The 27025-nt window shown below is 42.4% G+C and overlaps 1 protein-coding gene across 34 annotated transcripts in view; it reads left to right on the forward strand.

Annotated features, from left to right (window-relative positions):
• The window catches only part of MADD (MAP kinase activating death domain), a 121668-nt gene that overhangs the window by 77292 nt on the left and 17351 nt on the right, over nt 1–27025 (forward strand). For all 34 annotated transcript variants that reach the window (XM_048852044.2, XM_075129572.1, XM_075129586.1 and 31 more), the window contains 5 exons: nt 7579–7684; nt 8326–8436; nt 11083–11190; nt 11277–11441; nt 21418–21490. In XM_048852044.2, the coding sequence (XP_048708001.2) occupies nt 7579–7684; nt 8326–8436; nt 11083–11190; nt 11277–11441; nt 21418–21490 (563 nt within the window). The remainder of the gene's footprint in view (nt 1–7578; nt 7685–8325; nt 8437–11082; nt 11191–11276; nt 11442–21417; nt 21491–27025) is intronic.

Below are 27025 nucleotides of genomic sequence, written 5' to 3' on the forward strand. Positions count from 1 at the left end.
GTCTTAGGAGCCTAAATCCCATTTTCAAAAGTGACTGGAGCTCGTAAATGCCCAAGTCTCATTGAAAGTCAATGGGACTTAGGAGCCTTAAGTCACTTGGGCTACTGAGTCACATAGCTGCTTTTGAAATTCCCCCCCCCACAAGAGATTAGTAACAACTAAAGCTTTTAGGAAAGACTTCCTTATTTTTGCGGGGTGGGTTTCCAGTACAGATCATCCAGCATTCTATACACTTAGCTCTCTAGATTCAAAGATTGCATGAATTTGATTGTAATGTTTTAAATCATATTCACAGTGTACTTTATCTCCCTTTCTTTTGTTCTTCTGCTGTCCCATCTTTAACGTCACTTCTTTTTTTGTGTACATTTTAATTTTGCTTTCACTGTTTTCCCTATTTTTTTTTTCTTTCTGGCTTACTCTCCTATGTCTTCCTCTTCCTTTCCATGTGTTGTGCGCTCTCTCTTCTTTCCTCCCCCTTAATCTCCAGGATGCCAACTCTCTCTCACATCTGCCCAATAATCACCAATGGATTTGAGGATAAGGACCCAGTGAGCAAACAAATTGGGTGGCCTTGGTGGGTAGGGCTCATTGTGCGGTTCTGGGAGAACCAACAAAACAGGAGAGGCAGGCAAAAGCTTGGATGCATGGAAGGAACAGAGCGCCAGCAGCTAGAGAGGTGCAGGCTAGCTGTTGAAGCTGCATTATCTTTCACCCAGCCTATACCGCAATTGCTCTGAAGAATCCCCTCCCCCCTTTAACCTGGAGAAGGAGCTCTCTGGGCTCCCTCCTGCTCCTGAGACCTGATGCTCCTACCAGCCCTTATCTTACAGGTGGGCATAATTAGCATGGACCGTATCTTTGGAGCAACCCACAGTAATTCAGTATGATTCCTTTCAGGAATCATAAGGTTTCTCCAGTTTGTCATGACGGATTAGCGCTACCAGTACATTCTGCTGCCTTTCAGCCTGTCTTCCACTCCCCAGGTCTTTACCAAATGCAAGTTTGTGGTGACAGTATACCTCAGGAAGAGGGGAATTCATATCTTTCCCCCATCTGGACAATTAGTTACTGAGGGGCAAGTCCAGAGAGGAAGTCCTCCATCATGTCCTCGTCCCACAAAACTTACCCAGTTGTTTAGGTCTCATCCTAAACTGCAGGAAGTCAACATTAGTTCCAACTCAAAGAATCAAGTTAATCAGGACCCTGATAGATCCTACCCAGTGCAAGAGCATTCATGCTGACGGAGCAATTCCAGGCAATTCACCAGTTCACTATGTCTGGAGTTGCAGTCTTAACCTTCAACAACAACAATCTGAGTATGCCTGAGGTTGCTAGCATATGGCTGCATGCACGCAGATAGTCCAATATGCCAAGCTGCGCCTCTTCAAATGTGGCTGAAGTTGGTCTATCATCTGAATAGTCATCCCTTGGACAGCCTGGTCCGACTTCCTCTGCCAATCAGGACAATGTGTGCCAGGGCTTTCCGTTTGCTCAGTCCCCACCAACCAGGACTGTTGTCACTGATGCCTCCTTAATAGGTTGGGGAGCACTTCTGGGATTGCTGAAAGTTCAAGGTCTGTGGTCAGAACAGGAAACTTCATATCAATGTCCTGGAGCTTCATGCCATCTACAATGTCTGTCAGATCTTTCATAATCACATGAGAGACTCAGTGTTTCTCATACTCACCAATAAAGCTTTGTAATGTATTATGTGAACAGACAGGAGAGAGCACATTCGAACATGCTGTGTCAGGTGGTGATCAGGCTCTGGCAGTTTTGCGTTGAGCAGATCATCTCTCCCCCCATGGCCAATCACTTACCTGCCATCCAGAATCACTTGTCAGAGCACCTCGGCAGAAATTTCTCCCTGAATCGCTAATGGTCCATGAAGCTCAGCATCCTGTGGTTCATTTTTGCAGTTTGGGGCATCCCAATAATCGACCTTTTCACCACAAAAGACAACAAGACATGCCAGCTGTTTTGCTCCCGAGGGGGTCTCTGTCTGGGCTCCTTGACTGACTGATGCTTTTCACCTGAGCTGGGAATTGGCACTCCTGTTGCTTTTCCTCCAATTCTAATCATCCTTCAAGTCATTCTCAAACTGAAATTGGACTGTGCCAAGCTTATTCTCATTGCTCCAATGTGGTTGAAACAATCTTTTTTTTTTTCCTCTCCCCTCACAATGTTGATTCAACATCCCATATCCCTTCCTTTTCATTCTGACAACCTGACTCAGCATCATGGTCAGGTTTTACATCTTGCACTCAGCTCCCTGCATCTCACAGCACAAATGCTGCATGGTTAGATGATGATGAGGAGAAACGATGTTCAGAGGTGGTCCAGCAAGTCTCACGCAATAGTAGAAAGCCCGCCACCAGAGAAATCTGTTCAGCCAATTAGAAGCATTTCTTGATGTGGTCGTTAGCCTGGGAAGTTCGACTGAATTTAGCTGGTATCCAGGACATCTTGGACTACCTGTTTTACACCTTCATTCTTTTGGTCCTGCACTTACTTGTTTGAGAGTCCACCTGGTGACAATTTTTGTGTTTCATCTGTACATCCACAGGAGGTTGGTGTGTTCAAACCCCATGGCAGTGAGGTTCTTGAAAGAAGTCACTCATCTCCACCCACTTGTTAAAGAGCCTGTTCCTTTGTGGGACCTTAATACTCTCTTAGCAGCTTTTATGGGACCTTTGTTCAAGCCTCTGGCAACTTCCCATTTCTCCCTTCTGTGTCAGAAAACTGCCTTCCTTGTGGACATAATGTCTGCTAGGTGGTGGTGGAGCCCCCCTACTTGCAGTTTTGTAAAGACAAAGCAACCTTATGGCCACACCCTAACTTTTTATCCAAAGTGGTTTTCCAGTTTCACTTGAACCAAGCTATATATTTACCAGCGTTCCTCCCTAAGCCGCATTTAATTCCAGAGGAGCAACGTCTTCACACGTGGGATGGCAGGCAGTGTTTAGCTTTTTATCTGGATAGGATCAAACCTTTCTGCTCCTCATCTCATTTATTTATTTCATATGCAAATTAAATGAAGGGGCAAGTGATTGCTTCACAGATAGCGCCTTGGGATAATTTCCTGTATAATGACTGTATAGGAAGTAGACCAGGCTATCCCTCCTCAAAGGGTGCGAGCCCCTTCCAGGAGAGCCCAGACAATACTGATGGCATTTCCAGGGCTGCCTCTTGGTCCTCTGTGCATACTTTTACAGACCACAGTGCCTTTACTACTGCAACTAGATCAGATGAAAACTTTGGGAGGCAATCCTGCAGTCCTTGTTTACACAGACTCCAAACTCCACCTCCTACGAGTGTTGCTTTCAAGTCACCTAAGGAGACTACATGGCTGCATCTACTCGAAGAAGAAAAAATGGTTAATTACCTGTAATTGTTTACTTCGAGATGTGATGCAGATGTGTATTCCACAACCCACTCTCTATCCACTCTGCATCTGAGTCTGTGCTTCTGACCTTCGGTGCAAAGAAGCTGAGGAGATCAGGATGGTGGTGCCCTTATATGGCCAGGGAAGGGGCTGGGGTGCAGGGCATGAGCACCACCCCTATGGGTACTGCTAGGCAAAGTCCTCTGGTCTAGTGCATACTTCTGCATTGCATCTTGCAGAACAACAATTACAGATAGGTTACCGTATATTTTGTGGACTGCTCTAAAGCTGTTTGTGTATGGCAAGCCTATGTGAATGTTCATTTGTTGTAGCATTTTGTCAGTAACTTAATTTTTTTTAATTAATAATTTTATTTTGTCTTCCTTGCTTTAGTTTTACTACTCCCTCCTTCCCTCACACACACAGCCCGTTGTGCTGTCTCCTGCTCTCATTAGCACTCAGTCAGATGTGGATGGGAGCAGAAGGCTGTTCAAGCTCCAAGCTGCCTAAAGCCCTCTCTGCAGAGGAAAGAATGTGAACGGCTAGTTTAGTGGGTGCACTATGCATACTCTACACCAATGGGCATTTGCTGACTGTGCCACCCATTAGAGCCACCCCACCTTTAATCTGTCACCCCTCCTCCTACTTGTCTTGTATCCCCTCAGTCTTGCTTTTCTCAACTCATCAAGTTCTGTTCTCCACTCCCAGCCCCTTGCCTGACCAGCCAGTCAGCCACCCACACTTAGCCCCCAGTCTGTGGGCTGGAGGCCAAAATAGGAGCTATTTCATGAGGTGGGGAATGAAAAGGAGCCGCAAAGTTTGAAGAGCAGCTGCTTCACTTGTCAGGGGTGTGGGAGAAGTGAGGGCCCTAGGCCTGAAAAGTAACCACTTCCTGTACAGGCTGTATGCAGCTGCAGAACAAGGGGAAGCAATTCCAGTGGGGTTACTCTTGTACTGAGCTGACTGTTGCACAACTGTGACCATGTGATGGCCATCAAGAAGTTGCAGGTGTGGAAAATAGGCAATCATAGAATCACAGAAATGTAGGACTAGAAGGGACCTCGATAGGTCTTCTAGTTAAGTCCCTTGCACTGAGGCAGGTCTAAGTATTATCTAGACCATCCCTGGCAGGTGTTTGTCTAATCTGTTCTTAAAAACCTCCAATGACTGAGATTCCACAACCTCCCTAGGTAATTTGTTCCAGTGCTTATCTACTCTTACAGTTAGGAAGTTTTTCCTAATGTTTAACCTAAATCTCCCTTGCTGCAATTTAAGCCCATTACTTCTTGTCCTGTTCTCAGTGGATAAAGAAAACAATTTATCACCCTCCTTTTTATCACAACCTTTTACATAATTGAAGACTATTATTATGTCCTCCCTCAGTTTTCTCTTCTCCAGACTAAACAAGACTTCTCCAGTTTTTCTATCTCTTTCCCAAGGTGTGGTGCCCTGAACTGGATGCAGTACTCCTGTTGAGACCTTATCAATGCTGAGTAGAGTGGAAGAATTACTTCTTGTGTCTTGCTTACAACACTCCTGCAATTACATCCCAGAATGATGTTTGCTTTTTTGCAACAGTATTACTTTGTTGATTCATATTCAATTCACTGTACCCCTCCTCCCCAACTCGCTGGTCTTTTTCTGCGTACTCCTTCCTAGGCAGTCATTTCCTATTTATATTTGTACAACTAATAGTTCCTTGCTGAGCGTAGTACTTTGCAGTTGGCCTTACTGAATTTCCTCCTATTTGTTTCAGACCACTTATCTGCTTTGTCAAGACCATTTTGAATTCTAATTCTGTCCTCCAAAGCACTTACCAAGCTGGGAGGGGTTGCATCGTCCGCAAACTTTATAAATGTACTCTCTGTGCCATTATCCAAATCATTTATAAAGATACTGAATAGAACCGGACCCAGGACAGATCCCTGTGGGCCCACACTCGATATGCTCTTCCAGCATGATTGAAAAAATTGATTTTCCAACCAATTTCCACCCACCTTATAGTAGCTTCGTCTAGGCTATGTTTCCCTAGTTTCCTTATGAGAAGAATGTGTGAGACAGTGTCAAAAGCTTCACTAAAATCAAGATCTATCACATCAACTAGAAGGCTTGTTACCCTGTCGAAGAATATTATTAGGCTGGTTTGACATGTTTAGTTCTTGACAAATCCGTGCTGACTGTTGTTTGTCATTTTATTCTCTTCTAAGTGCTTAGAAATTGATTGTTTATTTGCTCCAATATCTTTCCAGGTACTGAAGTTAAGCTAACTAGTCTATAATTCTCTGGGTTGTCCTTATTCTTCTTTTTATAGATTGGTACTATATTTGCCCTTTTCCAGTCCTCTGGGATCTCTTCTGTCCTCAATGAGTTCTCAAAGATAATCACTAATGGCTCAGCGATGTCTTCATACAGTTCCTTAAGTATTCCAGGATGTATTTCATCAGGCCCCACTGACTTGAAGACATCTAGCTTGTCTGAGGGCCTGTCTTCACATACAGCACTACAGTGGCGCTGCTGTAGTGCTACTGTGCCAATGGGAGATCTTTGCCTGTTGGCATAGTTACTCCACCTCCCTGAGAGGCAATAGCTGTGTCAATGGAAGAAGCTCTCCCGTCGACATAGCGCTGTCTGTGTGTGTGGGGGTTATGTTGTATAACTACATTGCTCAAGGGTGTGGATTTTTCACACCCCTGAGTGATGTAGTTAAACCAATATAGCTCTGTAGTATAGATCTGGACTAGATAATTCTTAACCCGTTCTTTCCCTGTTTTGGCCTCGGATACTACCTCATTTACACTGATGTTAGTCAGACCAATTACACTGACTAACCTACATGCTTGTGTTGTTTTCTTTTATATTTATCCTTCATAATTTGACCAAAAGTCCAGTTTTTATATGACGCTCTCTTGAGTTTCAGGCTGGTTAAGCCAGAGTGGTCTCTTACCATACTTTTTATCTTTTCTATCCACTGGGATTGTTTGCTCTTGTGCTCTTAATATGTCCCTTTAAAAAACTGGCAACTCTCCTGAACTCTTTTTTACCTTTTAGAGACTTATCTTTTAGGATCCTTTTACCTTTCAGGACCAATTCTTTGAGTTTGCTAAAGTCTGCCTTCTTGAAGTCCATAGTTTTTATTCTGCTGTTTTCCCTCCTATGATTCCTTAGAATCATGAACTCTGTCATTTCTTGATCACTTTCACCCAAGCTGTCTTCCATCTTCAAATTTTGAACCAGTTCCTCCCTAACTATCCGAATCAAATCGAGAACAGCCTCTCTCCTAGTCACTTTTTCTACCTTCTGTAATAAAAAGATATCGCCAATTAATTCCAAGAAGTTGTTTGATCTGTGCTCTGCTTTATTATTTTCCCAACAGATGTCTGGGTAGTTGAAGTCTCCCAGCACCACCAAGTCCTGTGCTTTGGATGATTTTGTTAGTTGTTCAAAAAAAAGCCTCATCCACCTCTTTTTACTGGTTAGGTGGTCTATAGTGTACCTCTATTATGACATCACCTTTGCTTTTTTACCCCTTTTATGCTTACCCAGAGACTTTCAACAAGTCTACCTCCCACCTTCTATCTTGACCTCAGTTCAAGTGTATACATCTTTGATAAAAGGAAACACCTCCCTATTCCCTCTTGTACCTCCTTGGATTGGCCCTGCAGATCATGAAGGGAACCTGCTTGCTGGGCCTGTTGGGGAAACAGATGATCCTCCTTTGAGTGATGCTCCCTATGAGTATTCTGTACTGGGTACACATGCACACCTGGTGCTCAAGTCCAGAAATCTTTTAGTAAGCAGCATCTGGTGGTTCTCCTCATGCTACAAACTGAGAGTATAAAGGGCAGTGTGGACAAATGCCTCTCCAGTTCCTTCTTACCACTGCATGCCCTGAGTCGGAATCCTCCATGTCCTCTTTGATCTTCTTTTTCTTTGAATTTATGAATTCAATGTGTAAATAATTTTTAATAGTTTTAGTAATTTAGTGTTTTTAGTAGTGGGGAAAGAGATGACCCTTTTAATTGGTGATTGGAGCACCCTGCCAAGAACATTTCCTACAGGGAAATGACCATTTATCGCTCTGATGATTCCTTTGCTTCTGTCTCCTATAGACAGTGCTTTGTCCCCCTTCACTGCTGCAGTTAGTTGGGTGAAAGGCACCCCTGGCTCTGTTTCACAACTGGTTCTTCTCATAGGTACTTATCTCTGGGAGAACATGACCGAAAGCGCTTGGAGGAAGACGAAGACCGCCTGCTGGCTACATTACTGCACAACATGCTTGTCTACATGCTTATGATGAAGGTGATACTCTGCTCCTTCCCTTTTCTAGGCACAAGACATTCTATTTGTGGTGTTGTATGGCCAGGTACAACCGTATGCGAAGGTGGGGCCATTTTCAGAGCAGTCACAAGAATTAAGCTGCGCGCACTCCTGGCTGGTATTAATGAGAATCAGGGGGCTAGATTGCTATATTACATCAAGAATTTATCCTTAGTATTCATGCCTTAAATGGCCCTTTGTGTGACCCATGTTCACTTTAGCCACAGTGACATAGTGTGTAATTTGCACAAGGTGTCCTGCTTACCATTTCTAACTTCTTCTTTACTAAATGCTGTTGAATAGCAGTAACACCATTTAGTGACATTGTCTTCCACCCCCACCCCTCTAAATGTGGAAGAAAAAATTGTATTCCCTTTCCCTGTGGTTTCTCTTTACTTGTCCTATTCATCAGCACCTATTCCAGTTTCTGAAGAGAACTTATCTGTTTAAACAATAGCTTACTCTATTTCTTTGTCTGGAGAAACTGTTGGCTGACAGTAGAGCAAACAGTGAGTAAGGAGATCAGTTCTTCCATCCCCTTCTGCAGTGAACACCAAGATGTCTGGATATTTTGTCCGTGATTAGGGAAAGGTAAATAACCTGGTCCTCTACTTGCTTCCTAGGTGAGCAAGAATGACATTAAGAAGAAGGTGCGTCGTTTGATGGGGAAATCGCACATTGGATTGGTGCAGAGCCAGCAAATAAACGAGTTACTAGACAAAGTGGCTAACCTAGTGAGTAAAGAAAAAATTCATGACACCATATCCCTGCCCTTTCCTGGGAAGAGAGACAATAGAGGAACTAGTCCCCAGTTCACTCCAGGGCCTCTGGAGCTCTTGAGTAGCCAGGATATTGGCTTGCTTGACTTGAAATACTTTTAATTAAAATGCAAACTTACCTTCTGAGAAAATAAAACTTATCTGACAAGTCTGTTATAAATATACTGTAGATATTTTATATATAGTGAGTCTGCAGGAATTACTAAATATGCTAAATGTATATCTAAGGTTATATGGTGGTGTGATTTCAGGAATAGTATGCAATTACATAATTAAAAACTGTACCATAAGAATGCATACACACAAGGAATACATGGTCAGCATTAAAAAGAAAAGGAGTACTTTTGGCACCTTAGAGACAAGCAAATTTATTAGAGCATAAACTTTCGTGAGCTACAGCACTGGCTACAGCATTGGCTTTCTCATTCCTGACTTGTGTGCATCCGATGAAGTGAGCTGTAGCTCACGAAAGCTTATGCTCTAATAAATTTGTTAGTCTCTACGGTGCCACATGTACTCCTTTTCTTTTTATGGATACAGACTAACACGGCTGCTACTCTGAAAAATGGTCAGCATTGGCTTTCTCATTCCTGACTTGTGTGCATTACTGTGCGATGTTAATTTTCTCCCAGTATAGCTTTTGTATGCTATGTGTTATTTAAAAGACTAACAGTAACTTGATACAATAATGTTTACGACAATCCTATATTTTTCTGGTATTGAGGGTTAATTTATGAACAAATGGGAGGGAATTCCTAAAAGAGGAGAGAAATGATCAGAGGACTGGGGGGACTGACTTTGGAGTAAATATAAGAGCAGTTATCTTGGTACTCGAATAACATGGTGACAGATGCAGTATAGGAATCTGAATAGGCTGGAATAGCTTGCCTAAAATACTGCTAATTGGAAGGGGAAGGACATAATTCTAAAACTATTTGGTGGTTTAAATATAAAAAATAATTAAGAGGAATTGTTCTATGACAGGGATCCCCAAACTTTGAGTATTATACTACTTAATAGTGGGGCTGCTTCTTGAGCCAACTCCCAGTCACACTCGGATTTGCAGTCACACACCAGCTGAGTACAACTACTGTAACTGCTTGCATGGAAAAGCTTTATGCAGACCCACACAATCAAATTATCAGAGGGGTAGCCGTGTTAGTCTGGATCTGTCAAAGCGGCAGAGAGTCCTGTGCCACCTTATAGACTAACAGACGTATTGGAGCATAAGCTTTCGTGGGTGAATACCCACTTCTTCTTTCATATTCACCCACAAAAGCTTATGCTCCAATACGTCTGTTAGTCTATAAGGTGCCACAGGACTCTTTGCCGCTTTTACAGTCAAATTAGTTTCCCCCCTCCCAGTCAGTTTCTCCTACATCTCAAAACAAACATACTCTCTCCCTCCCCACATCAAAAAACAAAACACCCCCCCAAAATAATCCAAAAAAATCTGTTGCTCCCTCAGGCTACCTGGCCTCTCATCTCTATCATCCTTTTGCAGGCTTCTTCATGCTTGCTGCTCCCCCCCGTGTTTCCACACTTAGGCCCTTCCCTAATATCCTCCTTACCCCCTCCACTCTTCCCACAGCCCAATTCCTGCTTCCTCTTTTTCCCTCCCCATACAGTCTCCCCACTTCTACTGCCGCTTCCACTCCCATTTAGCAGTCCTGTTATGACTGCTGCATTCTCCCACATCTCTCAACCTCCTTCTTCCTTTGGCCAAGCTTTTTAATTTGAGTTAACTTAGGCCTGATCTACACTTTAAAAATGAGATTGACCTAGCTATGACCATTAACGCCGACCCTGAGTACCGAATTCTTCTGTTGACCTAGCTACTGCCTCTCGGAGAAATGCATTAACTATTGGATGGAAAAACTCCTTCTGTCAATGTAGGAAGCATCTATACTTCAGCCCCACAGTGGCACAGTTGCAGTGCCATAACTTTGTTGCTGTAGTGTGGCATGCCCTAGCTCAAGTTAAAATCTTAGAGAAGATGAGGCAGGTTGTAGTTTTCATCTGAGTTAGTAGGTTAAGTTAAAGAATGCAAAGTAAACTCAAGTTATAACTTGTTGCCACTAACTCGAGTTCCATCCATGCATAAAACTTGAGTATTTGAGTTACAGTAGTTCTTTTAACTGAAGCTGGCTGGCCCATCAGAGTTTATGCTAATGTTCAAGTTAGCACAACTTGTCAGCTCCTAACATGACCACTGTAGGTGGACATAGTGCTGCTAGTCCTCCAGTACCTTCCCACAATTCCTCTGTGTACCCAGAAAAGACAAGGGAAGTTTTTCTACAATTCATTGGGAAAGAATTCACAAGCAGTTCAACTTACTGCAGTGGAAAGAACCACGGGATGTGCCCCCAGAAGTCTTAGCACCACACAAGAGAGTATAGTACTAGTGTGAACATAGCAGGACGAGTATTAATTTGCAGGGTGGTAGTTCTTGCTTAAGCTACCCTATCTTGAGAAGTGATCACCTGAGTTAAGAACACACCTTTTATCCTGGTTAAGACACAGCAGATGTAACCTACTAGATATAAAATCACAGAAATTAGGGGTGGTAGTTTATTAATTACAAATCTTCCTTTTCTATAGGGCGGCCGAGAGCTGTCTGTCCGGCCCAGTGGCAGCAGACACATCAAGAAGCAGACATTTGTAGTACATGCCGGGACAGATACAACAGGAGACATCTTCTTCATGGAGGTAGGGACAAGAATAAATAATAGAACCGCTAATAATGCTAGATGTATGATGTGAGGATTCCTAGCTAAGACTCTTTATACCCTCAGGTGTGTGATGATTGCATTGTGCTGAGAAGTAACATTGGAACGGTGTACGAACGTTGGTGGTATGAGAAACTCATCAACATGACATACTGTCCTAAAACGAAAGTGCTGTGTCTCTGGAGGAGGAATGGCCAGGAGACACAGCTGAATAAGTTCTACACCAAGAAGGTATATCTGTCATTTCACCCTTTAGTTCATAAAGGAAGGGAGAGGGCAATGAATCCTCAGTAATGATTACTGAATTGCAGTATCTGTTTAGCAGAACTGATGTTTGACATAGGTATTACCTGTTCATGTGAAGGTTATTCCAGGAAGGTTATTCCACTTTTTTTTTTGTATTGGGGACTGCAGACAAAAATCTAATACCTAGTTTAATTTTGCTCAGTTGGGGAGGTCTCCTCTTCGTTAAATCTTGAAATTGCTTGTAGACTTGAAGAAAATATTTTCAGTACTTTGGTAGATCGTGGATTGGCAGGCCTAAGTATAGAAAGCTAAATGAAAGCATTGCCACAATGGGTTTGCCATAAGATGCAGAGAAAAGAAGAGGGAACCAGTGAAGAGTCTTCATGGACCCAAATGTTTGGATTTGCTGATTCTATGGATTTGCATTTGCCACTAGTTTCAAAGCCTTTATCTTCTCCTTGTGCTTGCTTTGCAGGTAAAAATAAATGAATTCAACCTGCTTGGAAAAAAATGAATAGCTCACAGACATTGAACTCCAAGGGAGCTAAAGATTTGTAACTACTGTAGCATCATATTATGTGCATAATTCTTTACTAAGCAATTAAAGACAAAAGGCCCCTGGCCCCAAAATCTTACTCTCTACATGAAACAAGATCGGGAGGTGATAACACAGGAAGGGCATGGGGCAGAGAGGACCACAATGACAATTTCCTAATACAGTAACTTGGGAAGCTAACTTACGTATCTTGAGGCTCATGTATTTCTTAAAATCATGGTATCCGATTGTAGATGATAGGCTTCCTAGAAGTAATGCCTAAGAAGGGACTTAGAAGAGGAGAGTCAGGAGGTGTGGCAGTAGTGAAATCACTGTAAACCATGACAGGAAAAGCTATATGGTTACGAACAAGTATTTTTGAGAGTAGTGATTGCTAGAAGCTGGGGGAGGAGAAAAGAATGGGTTTACTCTGAGGCCCAGCCTGCACTAGGAAACTGACCTGTTGCTGATACTGATTGTCAGTAAGTGGTACCCCCTGGAATGGGTATTGAAAATGGTTTAACTGCTAGTGTAGATTTTTTTTTTTTTTTAACCATCATTATTTTACTGTCCTAAAGTGCAATTTTCAGTTGGGTTCCACTGTGCTTTCTCTAACAGGCAATGACAACTGTCAGCAAAAGGTCAATTCCTTACTATGAACTTGGGCCCAGTGGGCTTAAAGTGGGTTAGTTGTAAATGGAAGTTGTGACCTCACACAGGCCTCTGATTTCAGAATTGTAAAATGCACCTTTTTTGTCTGAAATTTTAGAGAAGGCTCAGTCTTGCAGTGTAATAAAATAATAATGAAAGTTTGCTTTAATTGAGGTGATCAGTAGTAGCTGTGTTTAATATTTTAAAATGTAGAGGAAAGAAAGTACAATGGTGTGTGTGGGGAAATAAATTTCAAAGATGGAGGAGATTGGAGAAAATAGAGAGGGAATGAGGAAGGAACTTTTAGGGGGAGGGTCTGTGTAAATCCTCCCCATAACTCAAGAGGCCAGATCGCACTGTGTCCCTATGGGTGAGGGTCAAGATCCCATAGGTGAAGATGTACCACCTTTGGATTTCAAGAAAAGCAGTACATGAGTTCATGGAAAGAGCACAAACATTTAGGGTTTAGTAACACACAGTCATTTTGGGACTGTTTTGTCTGTTCTGCTTGTATTTTATCTATGGATTTAGAGTAAGGGGAATGCAGAGAGGGGAAGGAACTAGGGAGGTAGGTGGGAATTAATACAGGAAATAGATATGGAAGTTTACAAACAGAAATCAAACTATAGTCAGGCACACAATCGTGAATGCAACATAATTAGAAACAAGTGAGACATTAGCAATACAAGGGTTCATGCCATTAAACAGCTAAAGAATCACAATTTCAAGTTTTTCAATAAGCTAAATAGTTATCAATTGTTCTTCCTTTTAAAGTGACATCTTTGAATGTCAAGGGGTTAAGTAATGTCATTAAAAAGAAGAACAAGCCCTAGTGGAATTAAAAAAACAAAAAAACCCACTCAGATTATTCTACTTCAACTTTCCATTTTCAGGAGGGGCACATTACGGGCGTGAAACGTAATTTATCCAGTGGACATTTTTTCTTTAGCAAAAGAAAAGAGCAGTGGGTATATTTGCTAAATGTGTCAAATTAAAGTTCATTTTAAGATAAGGAGGGATGATTTATATGGTTGAAGGGCACAATTGCTGGGTTATTAATAGCAGTAGGCTCAGTGTATTTTCCCAAACAAAAGCAAAAACTTTTTAAAGTCTTCTTTAAAACACTGTGAAACTTTGGAGAAGGGGAAATTATACTTGGAGGATAATTCAGTTGCACACCAACTAGTTACTGATTTGATAAAGACAAGGGGGATAGGGAAGCAGATGCAGCATTAACTTCTCTGTGCCAACAGTTCAGCCTCTCAGATTGCTGGAGAGAATTTCACTCAGGGGAAAGAGATGACACGTTTTATTCACACCTTCATTAGTTATATTCTAGAATAGATGTAATATTAATCTCTAAATCTTTAATGAAGCAGCCAAGATCTGCAGAAATTGGCATTATTACATGGTGAAATCATGCACCAGTGGAAGTAATATTTGATAGCCTAGAGAAGTGCCTAAGATTACTTTTTTGGAAAATGAACTGCTTGCGTCTCCAAGACAAAGATCAGTTTGCATTAATTAAAGAGGACATTGTAAAATACTTTCAAATAAATGATACAGATAATACAAAAAGAGGCAGCCTCTGGGAAGCAGGTAAAGCACTCTTTAGGGGTCAATTGAAAAGCAGAGACACTCAATTGAAAAAGAAAGACCTCAAGAAAAAATAGAGCTAGAAGAGGAGATAAAAAGGTTACAAGACATTCATAAAAACACAAGTCAAAAATTTATATCAACAATTAACTAATTTTAGGGGGAAATTGGATATGGTGATGACAGATGCCACTGCAAAAGCACTGAGGTATAAAAGGAGATGTTTTATGAGAGGGGAAATAAGTGATACACTGTTTTTGAATACCTTTAGGCTTTTGAGCCAATAGTTTATTATTTCACCAATTAAGAACAGCCAGCAAGATAGTTATATACACTGCTTATTATAAAAATCTCCATGCCTCAGATACTCCAAGCTCTGAAATTATTCAAAAATATTTGGAAGTAGCAGGCTTGCCAAAGATAAACAAAATTGATAAGGAACTTTAGATAAATAACAGAAGACGACATCCTAGAGGCAATAGCAAGTATGAAAAGTGGTAAATCTCCAGGACCTCATGGTCTTCCAGCTGAAGTGTACAAGGTATTTAAGGAGGTATTAGTGGATCCTCTGAGAGGTATCTTCAATGCTGTTCTGTTAGGGGAGGAACTTCCATAACCTATGAAAGAAGCTACTGTGGTTGTTCTTCTCCCTAAAGGTGAAAAAGACCTTACACAGGAGCAGCGGCACAGGAGCCGGAAAACGGGGGAGTCTGGGGAAGAGTATATGTGCTGAGTTTTTTTAGTTTTTGGGTTGTTTTTCCCCCTTTTCTGACAAGAGCTTTGTTGGGAAGGCTATGACAGCTACTGAGGCAGCAGTGGTAATGATACAAAGAATGGGAAAGACCAGATGACTGGTTGTTGAAGCTGTGGGATGTACATTCTTTTGGAGAGGGTACCTGAAAGGTGCTTTGTTTGTATGAAGTGCTGCCTAATAGATCTGATAGAAGAAAAGGTCTGAGGTGTGAAGATGCAGCTAGAAACCATGGCTGAGTTTCAAAGAGGAATTGAGCAAATGATGGAGGGAAGAAGAGAGGAGGTTGAAGGAAAACCTCAAGATTTACAGATGCAAGCTGGACCAGAGAACTGTGAGGGTAGATTGCTGGATGAAGGAAGTGGAAGTGGAAGCGGAAGCATGTGACTGAGAACAAGGGAGAGGAACAGATCAGCTAGCGATGGAGAAATAAAACTGAGGAACAAGTTTGCTGAGTTGGAAAATGATGGGGAGAGTCAGGCAGTAACAGAAGATGGGAGAGCAAGGAAGAAAAGAGCAGCTAGAAGAAGGGAAGAGATAATGGACATAGCCCTAGTTTGGATCCCCAGAAGGATAGAGGATGACTTGCAGAAAATTGCAAGTGAGAACAGAAGACAAGAAGACTCGTAGCCAGAAAGAAGAGAAGAGGTAAGGCTGGAGACTCGCACCAACACCAAGAAAAGGCAGGTCTGCGTGGTTGGGGACGATCTACTGAAAAGAACACACAGACCTGTCACCAGAGCTAATCCAGAGAACAGAATGGTGTACTGTCTGCTGGGAACTAAAATATAGTGTGTGGGCCTGAGCTGAAGAGGATCCTAATGGGAGAAGGAAAGAATCCATTGATTTTCCTTCGCGTGGGAACTAATGCTGCTGTTAGATTCTCACTGGGACATATCAAGGAAGATTACACCAGGCTGGGGAAGACACTTAGAGAAATGTGATCAAGTGATCTTCAGTGGGATTTTTCCTGTCCCTACAGGAGAAGTGCAAAGACGAGACAAAATTATGATGATCAACAAATGGCTCAGGCAGTGGTGCTACAAGGAGGGCTTTGACAGCCCTGGGAGGCATTAATGCACAGAGGATGTTCTCATGGGATGGCCTCCACCGGAGTAGGAGGGAAATAGACTTCTGGGATGGAGGCTGGCATAACTGATTAAAAGAACTTTAAACTAGGAAGTCAAGGGAGATGGTTGGGTGCAACTCATGTAATCTCCATTTCTGATTATAACATTGGGCAGGAGGAAAATCAAGTAAAAGCGGATACAGCAATGGAGAAAGGAACAACAGAGGGAAGGAGAATGGACATTAAGATAGTTAGGTAGGCAATACTGGCAGTAAAATGACTGTACCTAATCAGGCGAGGAATCTGAGTAAAGCCAAGCAGAAACAACTAATATGTTGTATACCAGTGCAAGGAGCCTGGTGGTAAAATGGAGGAACTAGAACTACTGGTGCAGGAAGTGAAACCAGGTATTATTATAGGGATAACAGATACATGGTGGACTAGTAGTCATGACTGGAATATAGGTATTGAAGGGTATGTGCTTTTCAGGAAAACAGAAATAAGGGGAAAGATAGTGGAGTAGCAGTATATATTAATGAAGGGGTTAACTAAAGAAATTAGATGTGATGGAATGAATAACATGGCATCTGTTTTGGATCAAAATTACTTTTGGGGAGGAAAGGTAATAAAGGCTCCACTGCGATAGTGCTTGGGGTCTGCTGCAGACCTTCAGGATCTGATTTGATTGTGGATAGAAACCTCTTTACTATTTTTAATGAAATCAGCATTACAGGGAGTTGTGTGATTATGGGAGACTTTAATTTCCTAGATATATTGGAAGACAAGTGCTACTAATAATGGTAGGGTCAAGAGTATTCCTGGGTATGATAGCCAACAGATTTTTTCACCAAATAGTCACTGAACCAACAAGAGGTGATGCCATTTTAGATTTAGATGGATAAATAGCAAGAACCTCACAGAGGAACTCGTAGTAAAGGACAACCTTGGCTCAGGCGATCATGAGCTAATTCAGTATAAGATAAATGGAAGCATAAACAAAAAAAGGTGTGCAACTAGGGTCCTTAATTTCAAAAGGGTAAACTTTAAAAAAAATTAAGGGAATTAGAGAAGTAGACTGGACTGAAGAACTCAATCTGAATGTGGAAGAGGCTTGGAATTACTTCGTCAAAGTTGCGGAGACTATTGGAAGCCTGCATCCCAAAGAAATGCAAAATATTCATTGTGAAAGGTTGCAGGCCAAACTGGATGAACAAGCATTTCAAACTGAGAAAGGAGAACGCCTACAAGGAATGGAAGAACAGACTAATCAACAAGGAAGGCTACTGCTTGGTGATCAGAAAGTGTAGGGGAAAAGTGAGAACTGTCAAAAGTCAAGCAGAGTGGGACCTTGCAAAGGAAATTAAAACTAATAGTAAAAGTTCTTTATCCATATAAATGAACACAAGGAAAGAGGAAGTGGGACCGCAAAGCACTGAGGTTGGGATAGTGATTAAAGATTATCTAGGTATGGTCCAAAAGCTAAATAAATACTTTGTCTCCATGTTTAACAAGAGTAATGAAGATCTCAGGGACAGTGGCTAATAGGAACAAGGATATGGAAGAAGGAATTACCACATCTGAGGTGAAAACCAAACTTGAACTGCTTAATGGGACCAAATCAGGGGGCCTGGATAATCTCAATCCAAGAATATTAAAGAAATTGGCACATGAAATTGCAAGCTCAGTGGTAAGGATTTTTAATAAATCCATAAGCTCAGTGACTGGAGAATTGAAGGGTAGGTAAATATAGTACCTATATTTAAGAAAGGAAAAAAGTGATCCAGGAAACGTTAGTTTGACCTCAATTGTTGCAAGGTCTTAGTACAAATTTTGAAAGACAGAGTAGTTAAGGACATAGAGGTAAATGGTAATTGAATGTAGCATGGTTTTTGCAAAAGGTAGATAGCGCCAGATCAACCTGATCTTTTTCTTTGAGAAGATAACTGATTTTCTCAACAAAGGAAATGCAGTAGATCTAATCTACCTGGATTTCAGTAAACCATTTGATACAGTTCCACATGGCAAATTATTAATTAAATTGGAGAAGATGGGGATTAATAAAAGAATTAAACAGTGGATAAGGAACTGGTTAAAGGGGAGACTTCAGCAAGTCATGCTGAACGGTGAACTGTTGGGCAGGATAGAGGTTACTAGTGGAGTTCCTCAAGGATTGGTTTTGGGACCAATGTTATGGAACACTAATGACCTTGGCACAAAAAGTACGAGTGTACTAATAAAATCTGCAGACAACACAAAGTTGGGAGGTATTGCCAATACAGAGTAGGACCAGAATGTCACATAAGATTTGGATGACATTGAACAATGAGCAATAGAAATGGGATGAAGTTTAATAGTGCAAAGTGCCTTTAGGGACTAATGGCAAGAATTTTTGCTATAAGTTGGGAATGTATCAGTTGGTAGTGACAGAGGAGGAGAAAGACCTGGGTGTATTGGTTGATTACAGAATGACTATAAGATGCCAATGTGATGCAGCTCTGAAAAAGGCTAATGCAATCCTAGGATGCATCAGGCAAGGAATTTCCAGTGGAGTTAGAGGAAGTCTTCTACAAAGCACTGGTCAGATCTCATCTGGAATACTGTGTGCAATTCTGGAACAGATGCAGAGAAGGGCTACTAGGAGGATCAGAGGAATGGAGAACCTACCTTATGAGACAGGTTTCAGAGTGGTAGCTGTGTTAGTCTGTATCAGCAAAAACATCAAGGAGCCTGTGTGGCACCTTAGAGACTAACAAATTTATTTGGGCATAAGCTTTCGTGGGCTAGAACCCACTTCATCAGATGCATGGAGTGGAAAATACAGGAGCAGGTATAAATACATGAAAAGATGTGAGTTGCTTTACCAAGTGTGAGGTCAGTCTAATGAGACAAATCAATTAACAGCAGGATAGCAAGGGAGGAAAAGTAACTTTTGAAGTGGTAATGAGAGTGGCCGATTTCAGACAGTTGACAAGAAGGTGTGAGTAACAGTAGGGGGAAATTAGTATTGGGGAAATTAGGTTTAGGTCTTGTAATGACCCAACCACTCCGTCTTTATTCAGGCCTAATCTGATGGTGTCCAGTTTGCAAATTAATTCCAGTTCTGCAGTTTCACGTTGGAGTCTGTTTTTGAAGTTTTTGTTGTTGAAGAATTTCCACTTTTAGGTCTGTTATTTAGTGACCAGGGAGACTGAAGTCTTCTCCTACTGGTTTTTGAATGTTATGATTCCTGATGTCAGATTTGTGTCCATTTATTCTCTTGTATAGAGACTGTCCGATTTGGACAATGTACATGGTAGAGGGGCATGGTGGCACATGATGGCATATATCAGGGGTCTCAAACACACGGCCCACGGGGTTATTTCCTGCCGCCTGCCAACCTCCCCTCCCCGCTCTCTCCCCCCCCCCCCCCCGCTCAGAGTTATTTCCTGCAGGCCGCCAAGCTCCCCCTCCCCCCAGCATGCCATGTCCGCGCTCTTCTGCCTACCTCCAGGTGCTTAGCACTTTCCAGGAGGGAGGAGCAGGGAGCCACGTGCTCAGGGGAGGAGGCGGGGCAGGGGTGGGGATTTGGGGAAGGGATTGGAATAGAGGCAGGGAGGGGGCAGAGTTGGGGTGAGGACTTTGGGGAGGGGGTGGGAAGAGGTGGGGCAGGGGTGGGGCCTCATGGAAGGGGTGGAGTGGGGGTGGGGCCGGGGGCAGCGGGGGTGGGCGGGTGTCAGATGATATGTGCCAGCAATGCCCCTCTGCCATGTACATTCGCCAAATCGGACAGTCTCTACACAAAAGAATAAATGGACACAGATCTGACATCAGGAATCATAATATTCAAAAACCAGTAGATTGGCAGAGACCTTGGTGGGGCTTTGCCTTCCTCTGCAGCATGGAAAAACCACCTTCTTGTCAACTGTCTGTAATGGGCACTCTCTTACCACTTCAGAAGTTATTTTTCCTCCCTTGGTATCCTGCTGTTAATTGATTTGTCTCATTAGACTGACCTCACACTTGGTAAAGCAACTCACGTCTTTTCATGTATGTATACCTGCTCCTGTATTTTCCACTCCATGCATCTGATGAAGTGGGTTCTAGCCCACGCAAGTTTATGCCCAAATAAATTTGTTAGTCTCTAAGGTGCCACAAGGATGACTCGTTGTTTTTATCTTCTGAGAATCATAGAATCATAGAATATCAGGGTTGGAAGGGACCCCAGAAGGTCATCTAGTCCAACCCCCTGCTTGAAGCAGGACCAATTCCCAGTTAAATCATCCCAGCCAAGCGACTAAGAGGCGACTTAGGCTAAACAAGCCAAGCTCCTTAACAAAATGAAGGTTGAGGGAGATGTGGTTGCTCTCTATAAATACAACTGGGGGAAAGATGAGTAATTTAAGTTAAGGGTCAATGTTGACACGAACAAATGGATATAAACTGGCCATCAATAAGTTTAGGTTTGAAATTAGATGAAGGTTTCTAGTTCTGGAACAGCATTCCCAGGGGAGTAGTGGGGGCAAAAAACCTTACATGTTTCAAGACTGAATTTGATAAGTTTATGGAGGGGATAGTATGATTAGGCTGCCTACAACACTATGATACATGGCCTGTCCACGATTACTATTAGCAAATATCTCCAGTGGCTGGAGACAGGACACTAGATGAGGAGGGCTCTGAGTTACTACAGAGCATTCTTTCTTTCCAGAGCATATGGGTAAGACCCACCAGCTAGACACCTGGGAATTTTCCCCAGGCCAGATTGGCAGAGACCTTGGTGGGGCTTTGCCTTCCTCTGCAGCATGGAGCACAGGTCACTTGCTGGTTTAAAGTAGAGTAAATGGTGTATTCTGTGGACCTGGTTAGACAAATTACCCCAGAGGAATGGGGTTTGATCTGGACAAGAGGACCAGCAATCTGCTTGTAGCAGAATAAAAGAAAATTTCTTTAAGATATTGTTTCAGTGGTAACTCACAGTTGAGAGAGAGAAAATGGGGATAAATGTTGCAGAAATTGTGGGTAGAGGGGAGATTATGGAGGACATGTCCAGTCATTAGAAACTATTGGGATGCAGTCTGTAATCAAATATCACAAACTGTTGGATATTTATTACCAAATGATCCTTTGGTAATCCTCCAAGGACTTCCTCGTGGAAATGATCGTATGAGAGGAAAGGACTTGACCTTTTTGTAGAGACTTAGTCATAGGCTTTAAGGCCAGAAGGAACCACCAGATCATCTGATCTCCTGTATATCACGGGCCACCAACACCACCCAACATCCACACGTTAAACCCCACAGTCAGTGCTGTTGAGCTGCTCTGTGATGCGGTATTGCTAGGGTATGGTGTGAAAACACATTATCTAACTCTTCTCTTACAGTGTCGGGAATTGTACTACTGTGTAAAAGACAGTATGGAGCGAGCAGCAGCAAGACAGCAAAGTATTAAACCAGGTAAGAGCTGTGGCCTCCAGGCATGGGTGGACAGGATTTGGCAGGTACTGTATAATCAATCAACCAACCTCTTCAATGCAGTGTAGTTGTAGCCATGTCGGTCCCAGGACATTAGAGGGACAAGGTGGGTCAGGTAATATCTTTATTGGACCAGCAGAAGATTTTACCTCCCCCACCTTGTCTCTCCAACCTCTGTAATGATGGTTTGTATGAATGTAGTGCTTTTTATTCAATGATCTCAAAGTTCTATTTTCTCCTCTACCTATGCATATATGGCAGGTTGTGGTGGAGGAGATGATGATGGTTATTTATTATTGGCTGGTGTAGCCCTCACCAAAAATCATGCATTTCTAAAATCAGTCACCCCTTCAGGGGTCTGATTTACCAATACAATGATAATTCCAAAATAATACTACATGATATGAAACCTCACTCTAGCTCTCTCCTTAGATTCGGTTGGTCCTACCTTTCCTTCCGTCAGGACCTATCTGTTACATGCCCTGGCTCTCTGGAAGGGTTACTCCCACCTCCATTATATTCAGGGTGAAGTCTAATGAACCCCACTTGTCCCAGTGAATCAGCAGTGATTAACCCTGTAGCTCCCTGCAGAGTTCTAACCCTTAGAGCTTGTGTGCATGGGAAAGTTATACCAGTGTAACCTAAGGTGTGAATTTAAATCAATTTAGAGTTTACCAGTCTAACCCATTGTTTGGACACTCTTAGTCCCATATAAGAGGGGCTTTTTCTGTTTAGTTTGTCACTTTGCAAGGGATTAAAGTAAACCAAAAAACCTCACTATTTTATACTGAAATAACTGTGTCCACATGGGCATTTAAACCAATATAACTATACCTGTACAACTGTTAAAACATTCTTGTGTGAACAAGTACTAACAGAATGGGGAAAAGGAAGATCCTGCCACAGTTGCAGCTGGAAAACTAGCAAACCTCTTTTAAAGTGTGTATGTGGCCACAAATGTGATTGTTGTTCTTATTCAACATACTAGCTCCATATGTGTGTTCAGTGTTAACTGCTTACTTGGATGATAAAAATAATTTTGTTACTGTTTACTCTTGGTAGTACTGCAGAGTAATCCAGCTTTGGGAGCTGGAGCTGGAGTCTACTCTGGCTCGTGTGTGATCATCAACCTAATTGTGGTCTTGACAACATGGGGAAGTTATACCAGTGTAAGGGAGGTAGGGTGTGAATTTAAACCAACCTAGTTAGACTGGTATAACTACCCACGTGGACACTCTTATTCCAGTAGAAGAGGGCCTTTTTTTCCGTTTAACTTATGTCACTTTGGAAGTGTTTAAAGTAAGCCGCCCCCCCCAAGCACTCTTACTATGGAATAAGTGTATCTACACGGGGGAATTATACCAATATAACTGTAGCTGTTTAACTCTACCTGTGTAATTATACTGGTATAACTGGAAAAAAGTCCCACGGAGACAAGCTCCAAGTTCCAGTTGTAGGGCCAAATATTGCCCACGTTTTCTTGAACCACCTTGTTGAAAACATAGAGAAGGTGTGACCCTAAGAGCCCCTCAGTGCCCACTTGCAAAGGAGTCAACATCATATAAAGCAACTTCTATTAAGCCTGACAAACTTATTACATCTAACACATTTCAGTCATAATATTTATCTGTAAAGAATATTGTGTAAGATATCAGTTGAAAACTAGTGACATACTGGTCGTTAATATCACTGTGAAATGTGTGTATTAACACTGAGGATTTATGCATATTTTTGATACTGTGCTTTGAAGTCTGTAATCAAAGAGAGAAACAGATTTTTTTCAAGACAAGAGGGAGGACAGTTATCTCCCTGTTTCTAGTGTAAATTGAGCATGGTGATGGCAGAGACAATGGACAGTTCATTTGCATCTGAGATAAACAGGAGGAGCAAGTTAACGAGGATGTGAAATCAGCATGGGAAGACACTGGAGTCTGAACCCCAGAGGTCCATCCTGACTCTGGTGACAAAGACAATAAACTCTGGGGAATATAAGGAGAAGCAAAAAGACATTTTGGTTATCACTGAGGGAACAAAGAGGTTGATGTTCTTTGCATTTGTGAATGGTGGATCCCCCACCATGTGGATTGGTGATGCTAAGAAGTGGCTGTAGGTGAATGTGACAGAGTGTACCAAACCCACATTGGGCCAACAGGGACAAACCAATCACTGTGGGCCCAAGAGGCCATGCCCCCTTTCCCCTGCTATGCATGCCTCAGGTGGAAGAGCCAGATAAAAGGAGGCAGCCCAGCCCAGTCACACTGGCTGAGGAGGAGGGAGGACATGTACTGCAGGCTCCTGCAGAGGTGCTGATGACATTCCAGGCGGTAGAGCTCATGGACTTGGACAACGCTATGGCCAACTCTCTGGTGGCAGAGACGAACAGGGATGCCAAGCCACCGCCAGCTGAGGAGATGCCAGGGATGCAATTTTTGATAGGAAGTGATCCAGGGGATGTAGTAGAAGTTGATGCCTAAACTCTTAACAGGGCCTTAACAATTGTTAAACTCTTAACAATGACTTCACAGGGCCCTGGGTCGGAACCTGGTGGAGCGGACGTGGCCGGGTTCCCCTACCACACCCCACGGGCCACCAGGCATGGCTGCTGTCTGCTCTCAGTTCTAGCCACGGGGCTTTGGGGCTTTAGATTATTTGTTCTGCCCCACCCAGGAGCTACAGACTTATTACTGTTCTGCTCTGCGCAGGGGGCTGATTCCCCAATTACTATTTTCTACCCCAGCCAGGAGGCTTTAGACTGTTTGTTCTGCCCCGGTCCAGGGGCTACAGGCTAATTGTTGTTCAACCCCACCAAGAGGGCCGGGATCCCAGTTGTGGTTGTCAGTCCCAACCCGGAGGCTCAGGGGCTACCGACTTCATTTACGCAGTCCTGCCAGGGGACCAGAGCCCACCTTGCTGCAATATCCTGATTAACAGGGAATCCTGACAACTTGGTGGCAGGGTGTACCAACCTCGACCTGGCTCGACGCACAGGGCCTCCGTCACAGTGAGAATATTGCTTTAGACAAGAATTGTAGCCTGTTGAGTTAAGTTTTAGTCACTAGAAAGAGAATAAAACCAAATACTTGGGTTTTATTTGTAACCATTTTGTTTCTTTTGTCTCTGCTTAGTATCTCTTAAATCTCTATTCTTTATTAATACGTTTATTCTTGTTTTTATTACAAATTCTTTTTGGTAAAAAAGACTCCAGAGGCAATCCTGGCAATTAGAGGCCAGTAAGCCTAACTTCAGTACCAGGCAAATTGGTTTACACTATAGTAAAGAACAGAATTATCGGACGCACAGATGAACATGATTTGTTGGGGAAAAGTAGACATGGCTTTTATAAAGGAAAATCATGCCTCGCCAATCTATTAGAAATTTTTGAGGGGGTCAACAAACATGTGGACAAAGGTGATCTAGTGGATATAGCTTACTTGAATTTTCAGAAAGCCTTTGACAAGATCCTTCCACCAAAGGTTCTTAAGAAAAGTAAGCAATCATGGGATAAGAGGGAAAGGCCTCTTATGGATCAGTAACTGGTTAAAAGACAGAAAACAAATGGTAGGAATAAATGGTCAGTTTTCAAGACTGGAAAGAGGTAAATAGTGGTGTCTCACAGGGATCTGTACTGGGACCATTGCTGTTCAACATAATCATTAATGATCTGGAAAAAGGGGTAAACAGTGAGGTGGCAATGTTTGAAGATGATACAAAATTACTCAAGATAAATCCAAAGCAGACTACGAGGAATTACAAAGGGATCTAACAAAACTGGGTGACTGGGCAACGAAATGGCCAATGAAATTCAGTGTTGATAAATGCAAAATAATACATGTTGGAAAACATCATCTGAACTATACTTACAAAATGATGGGGTCTATATTAGCTGTTACCACTCAAGAAAGAGATCTTGGAGTCATTTTGGATAGTTCTCTGAAAACATCCGCTCAGTGTGCAGCGGCAGTCAAAAAAGCGAACAATGTTAGGAACAATTAGGAAAGGGATAGCTAATAAGACAGGAAATATCATCATGTCACTATATAAATCCATGTTGTGTCCACACTTCGAATACTGTATGTAGTTCTAGTTGCCCCATCTCAAAAAAGTTATATGAAAAATAGAAAAGGTACAGAGAAGGGCAACAGGTGGGTGTGTTTATTTTTTTGGACAACTAATTTGGTAATTCCTCTAAGTGTTCAGTGGCAGGCTGGATACTACAGAGGAATACTCTGCTGGGGGCATGGGAACTCTGGGCACCGAGCATTACCTGCAAGGTACAGTAAGGGCTGTTGGAATCCTAAGTTTGTTTGGCTGACTAATAGACTGGCGTGGCTGGGAGCTGTCACACAGTTTTAAGAAAAGGAGTACTAGTGGTACCTTAGAGACTAACCAATTTATTTGAGCATAAGCTTTCGTGAGCTACAGCTCACTTCATCGGATGCATCCAATGAAGTGAGCTGTAGCTCACGAAAGCTTATGCTCAAATAAATTGGTTAGTCTCTAAGGTGCCACTAGTACTCCTTTTCTTTTTGCGAATACAGACTAACACGGCTGCTACTCTGAAACCACACAGTTTTAGTATCAACAAATCCCTCTTTTGCTAAGGCAGAGGGATAACAGGTTTTAGTTGGGGGCTGAAAGTAATGGCTAGTGGCGTTCTGTTATTTTCTTTGTTGGGCCTGTCCTGTAGTAGGTAACTTCTGGGTACCCTTCTGGCTCTGTCAATCTGTTTCTTCACTTTGCATCATCAAGGATCTACAACCTATCCTGAAGGATAACCCATCACTCTCACAGATCTTGGGAGACAGGCCTGTCCTTGCTTACAGACAGCTCCCCAACCTGAAGCAAATACTTACCAGCAACCACACAACAAAAACACCAACCCAGGAACCTATCCTTGGAACAAAGCCCGTTGCCAATTGTGTCCACATATCTATTCAGGGGACACCATCATAGGGCCTAATCACATCAGCCACACTATCAGAGGCTCATTCACCTGGGCATCTACCAATGTGATATATGCCATCATGTGCCAGCAATGCCCCTCTGCCATGTACATTGGCCAAACTGGACAGTCTCTACGTAAAAGAATAGATGGACACATCAGACGTCAAGAATTGTAACATTCAAAAACCAGTCGGAGAACACTTCAATCTCTTTGGTGACTCGATTACAGACCTAAAGGTGGCAATTCTTCAACAAAAAAAACTTCAAAAACAGACTCCAATGAGAGACTGCTGAATTGGAATTAATTTGCAAACTGGATGCAATTAACTTAGGCTTGAATAAAGACTGGGAGCGGATGTGTCATTACACAAAGTAAAACTATTTCCCCTTGTTTATTTCCCCTCCTACTGTTTTTGTAAAGTGCTGGAAATGGCCCACCTTCATTATCACTACAAAATGTTCTTCTCTTCCCCCCCCTCCCCCCGCTGGTAATAGCTCATCTTTCCTGGTCAGTCTTGTTACAGTCTGTATGGTAACACCCATTGTTTCATGTTCTCTGTGTATATAAAATCT

The sequence above is a fragment of the Caretta caretta genome, chromosome 6 (assembly GCF_965140235.1).
Source record: "Caretta caretta isolate rCarCar2 chromosome 6, rCarCar1.hap1, whole genome shotgun sequence".
NCBI classification, from domain to species: domain Eukaryota; kingdom Metazoa; phylum Chordata; order Testudines; family Cheloniidae; genus Caretta; species Caretta caretta.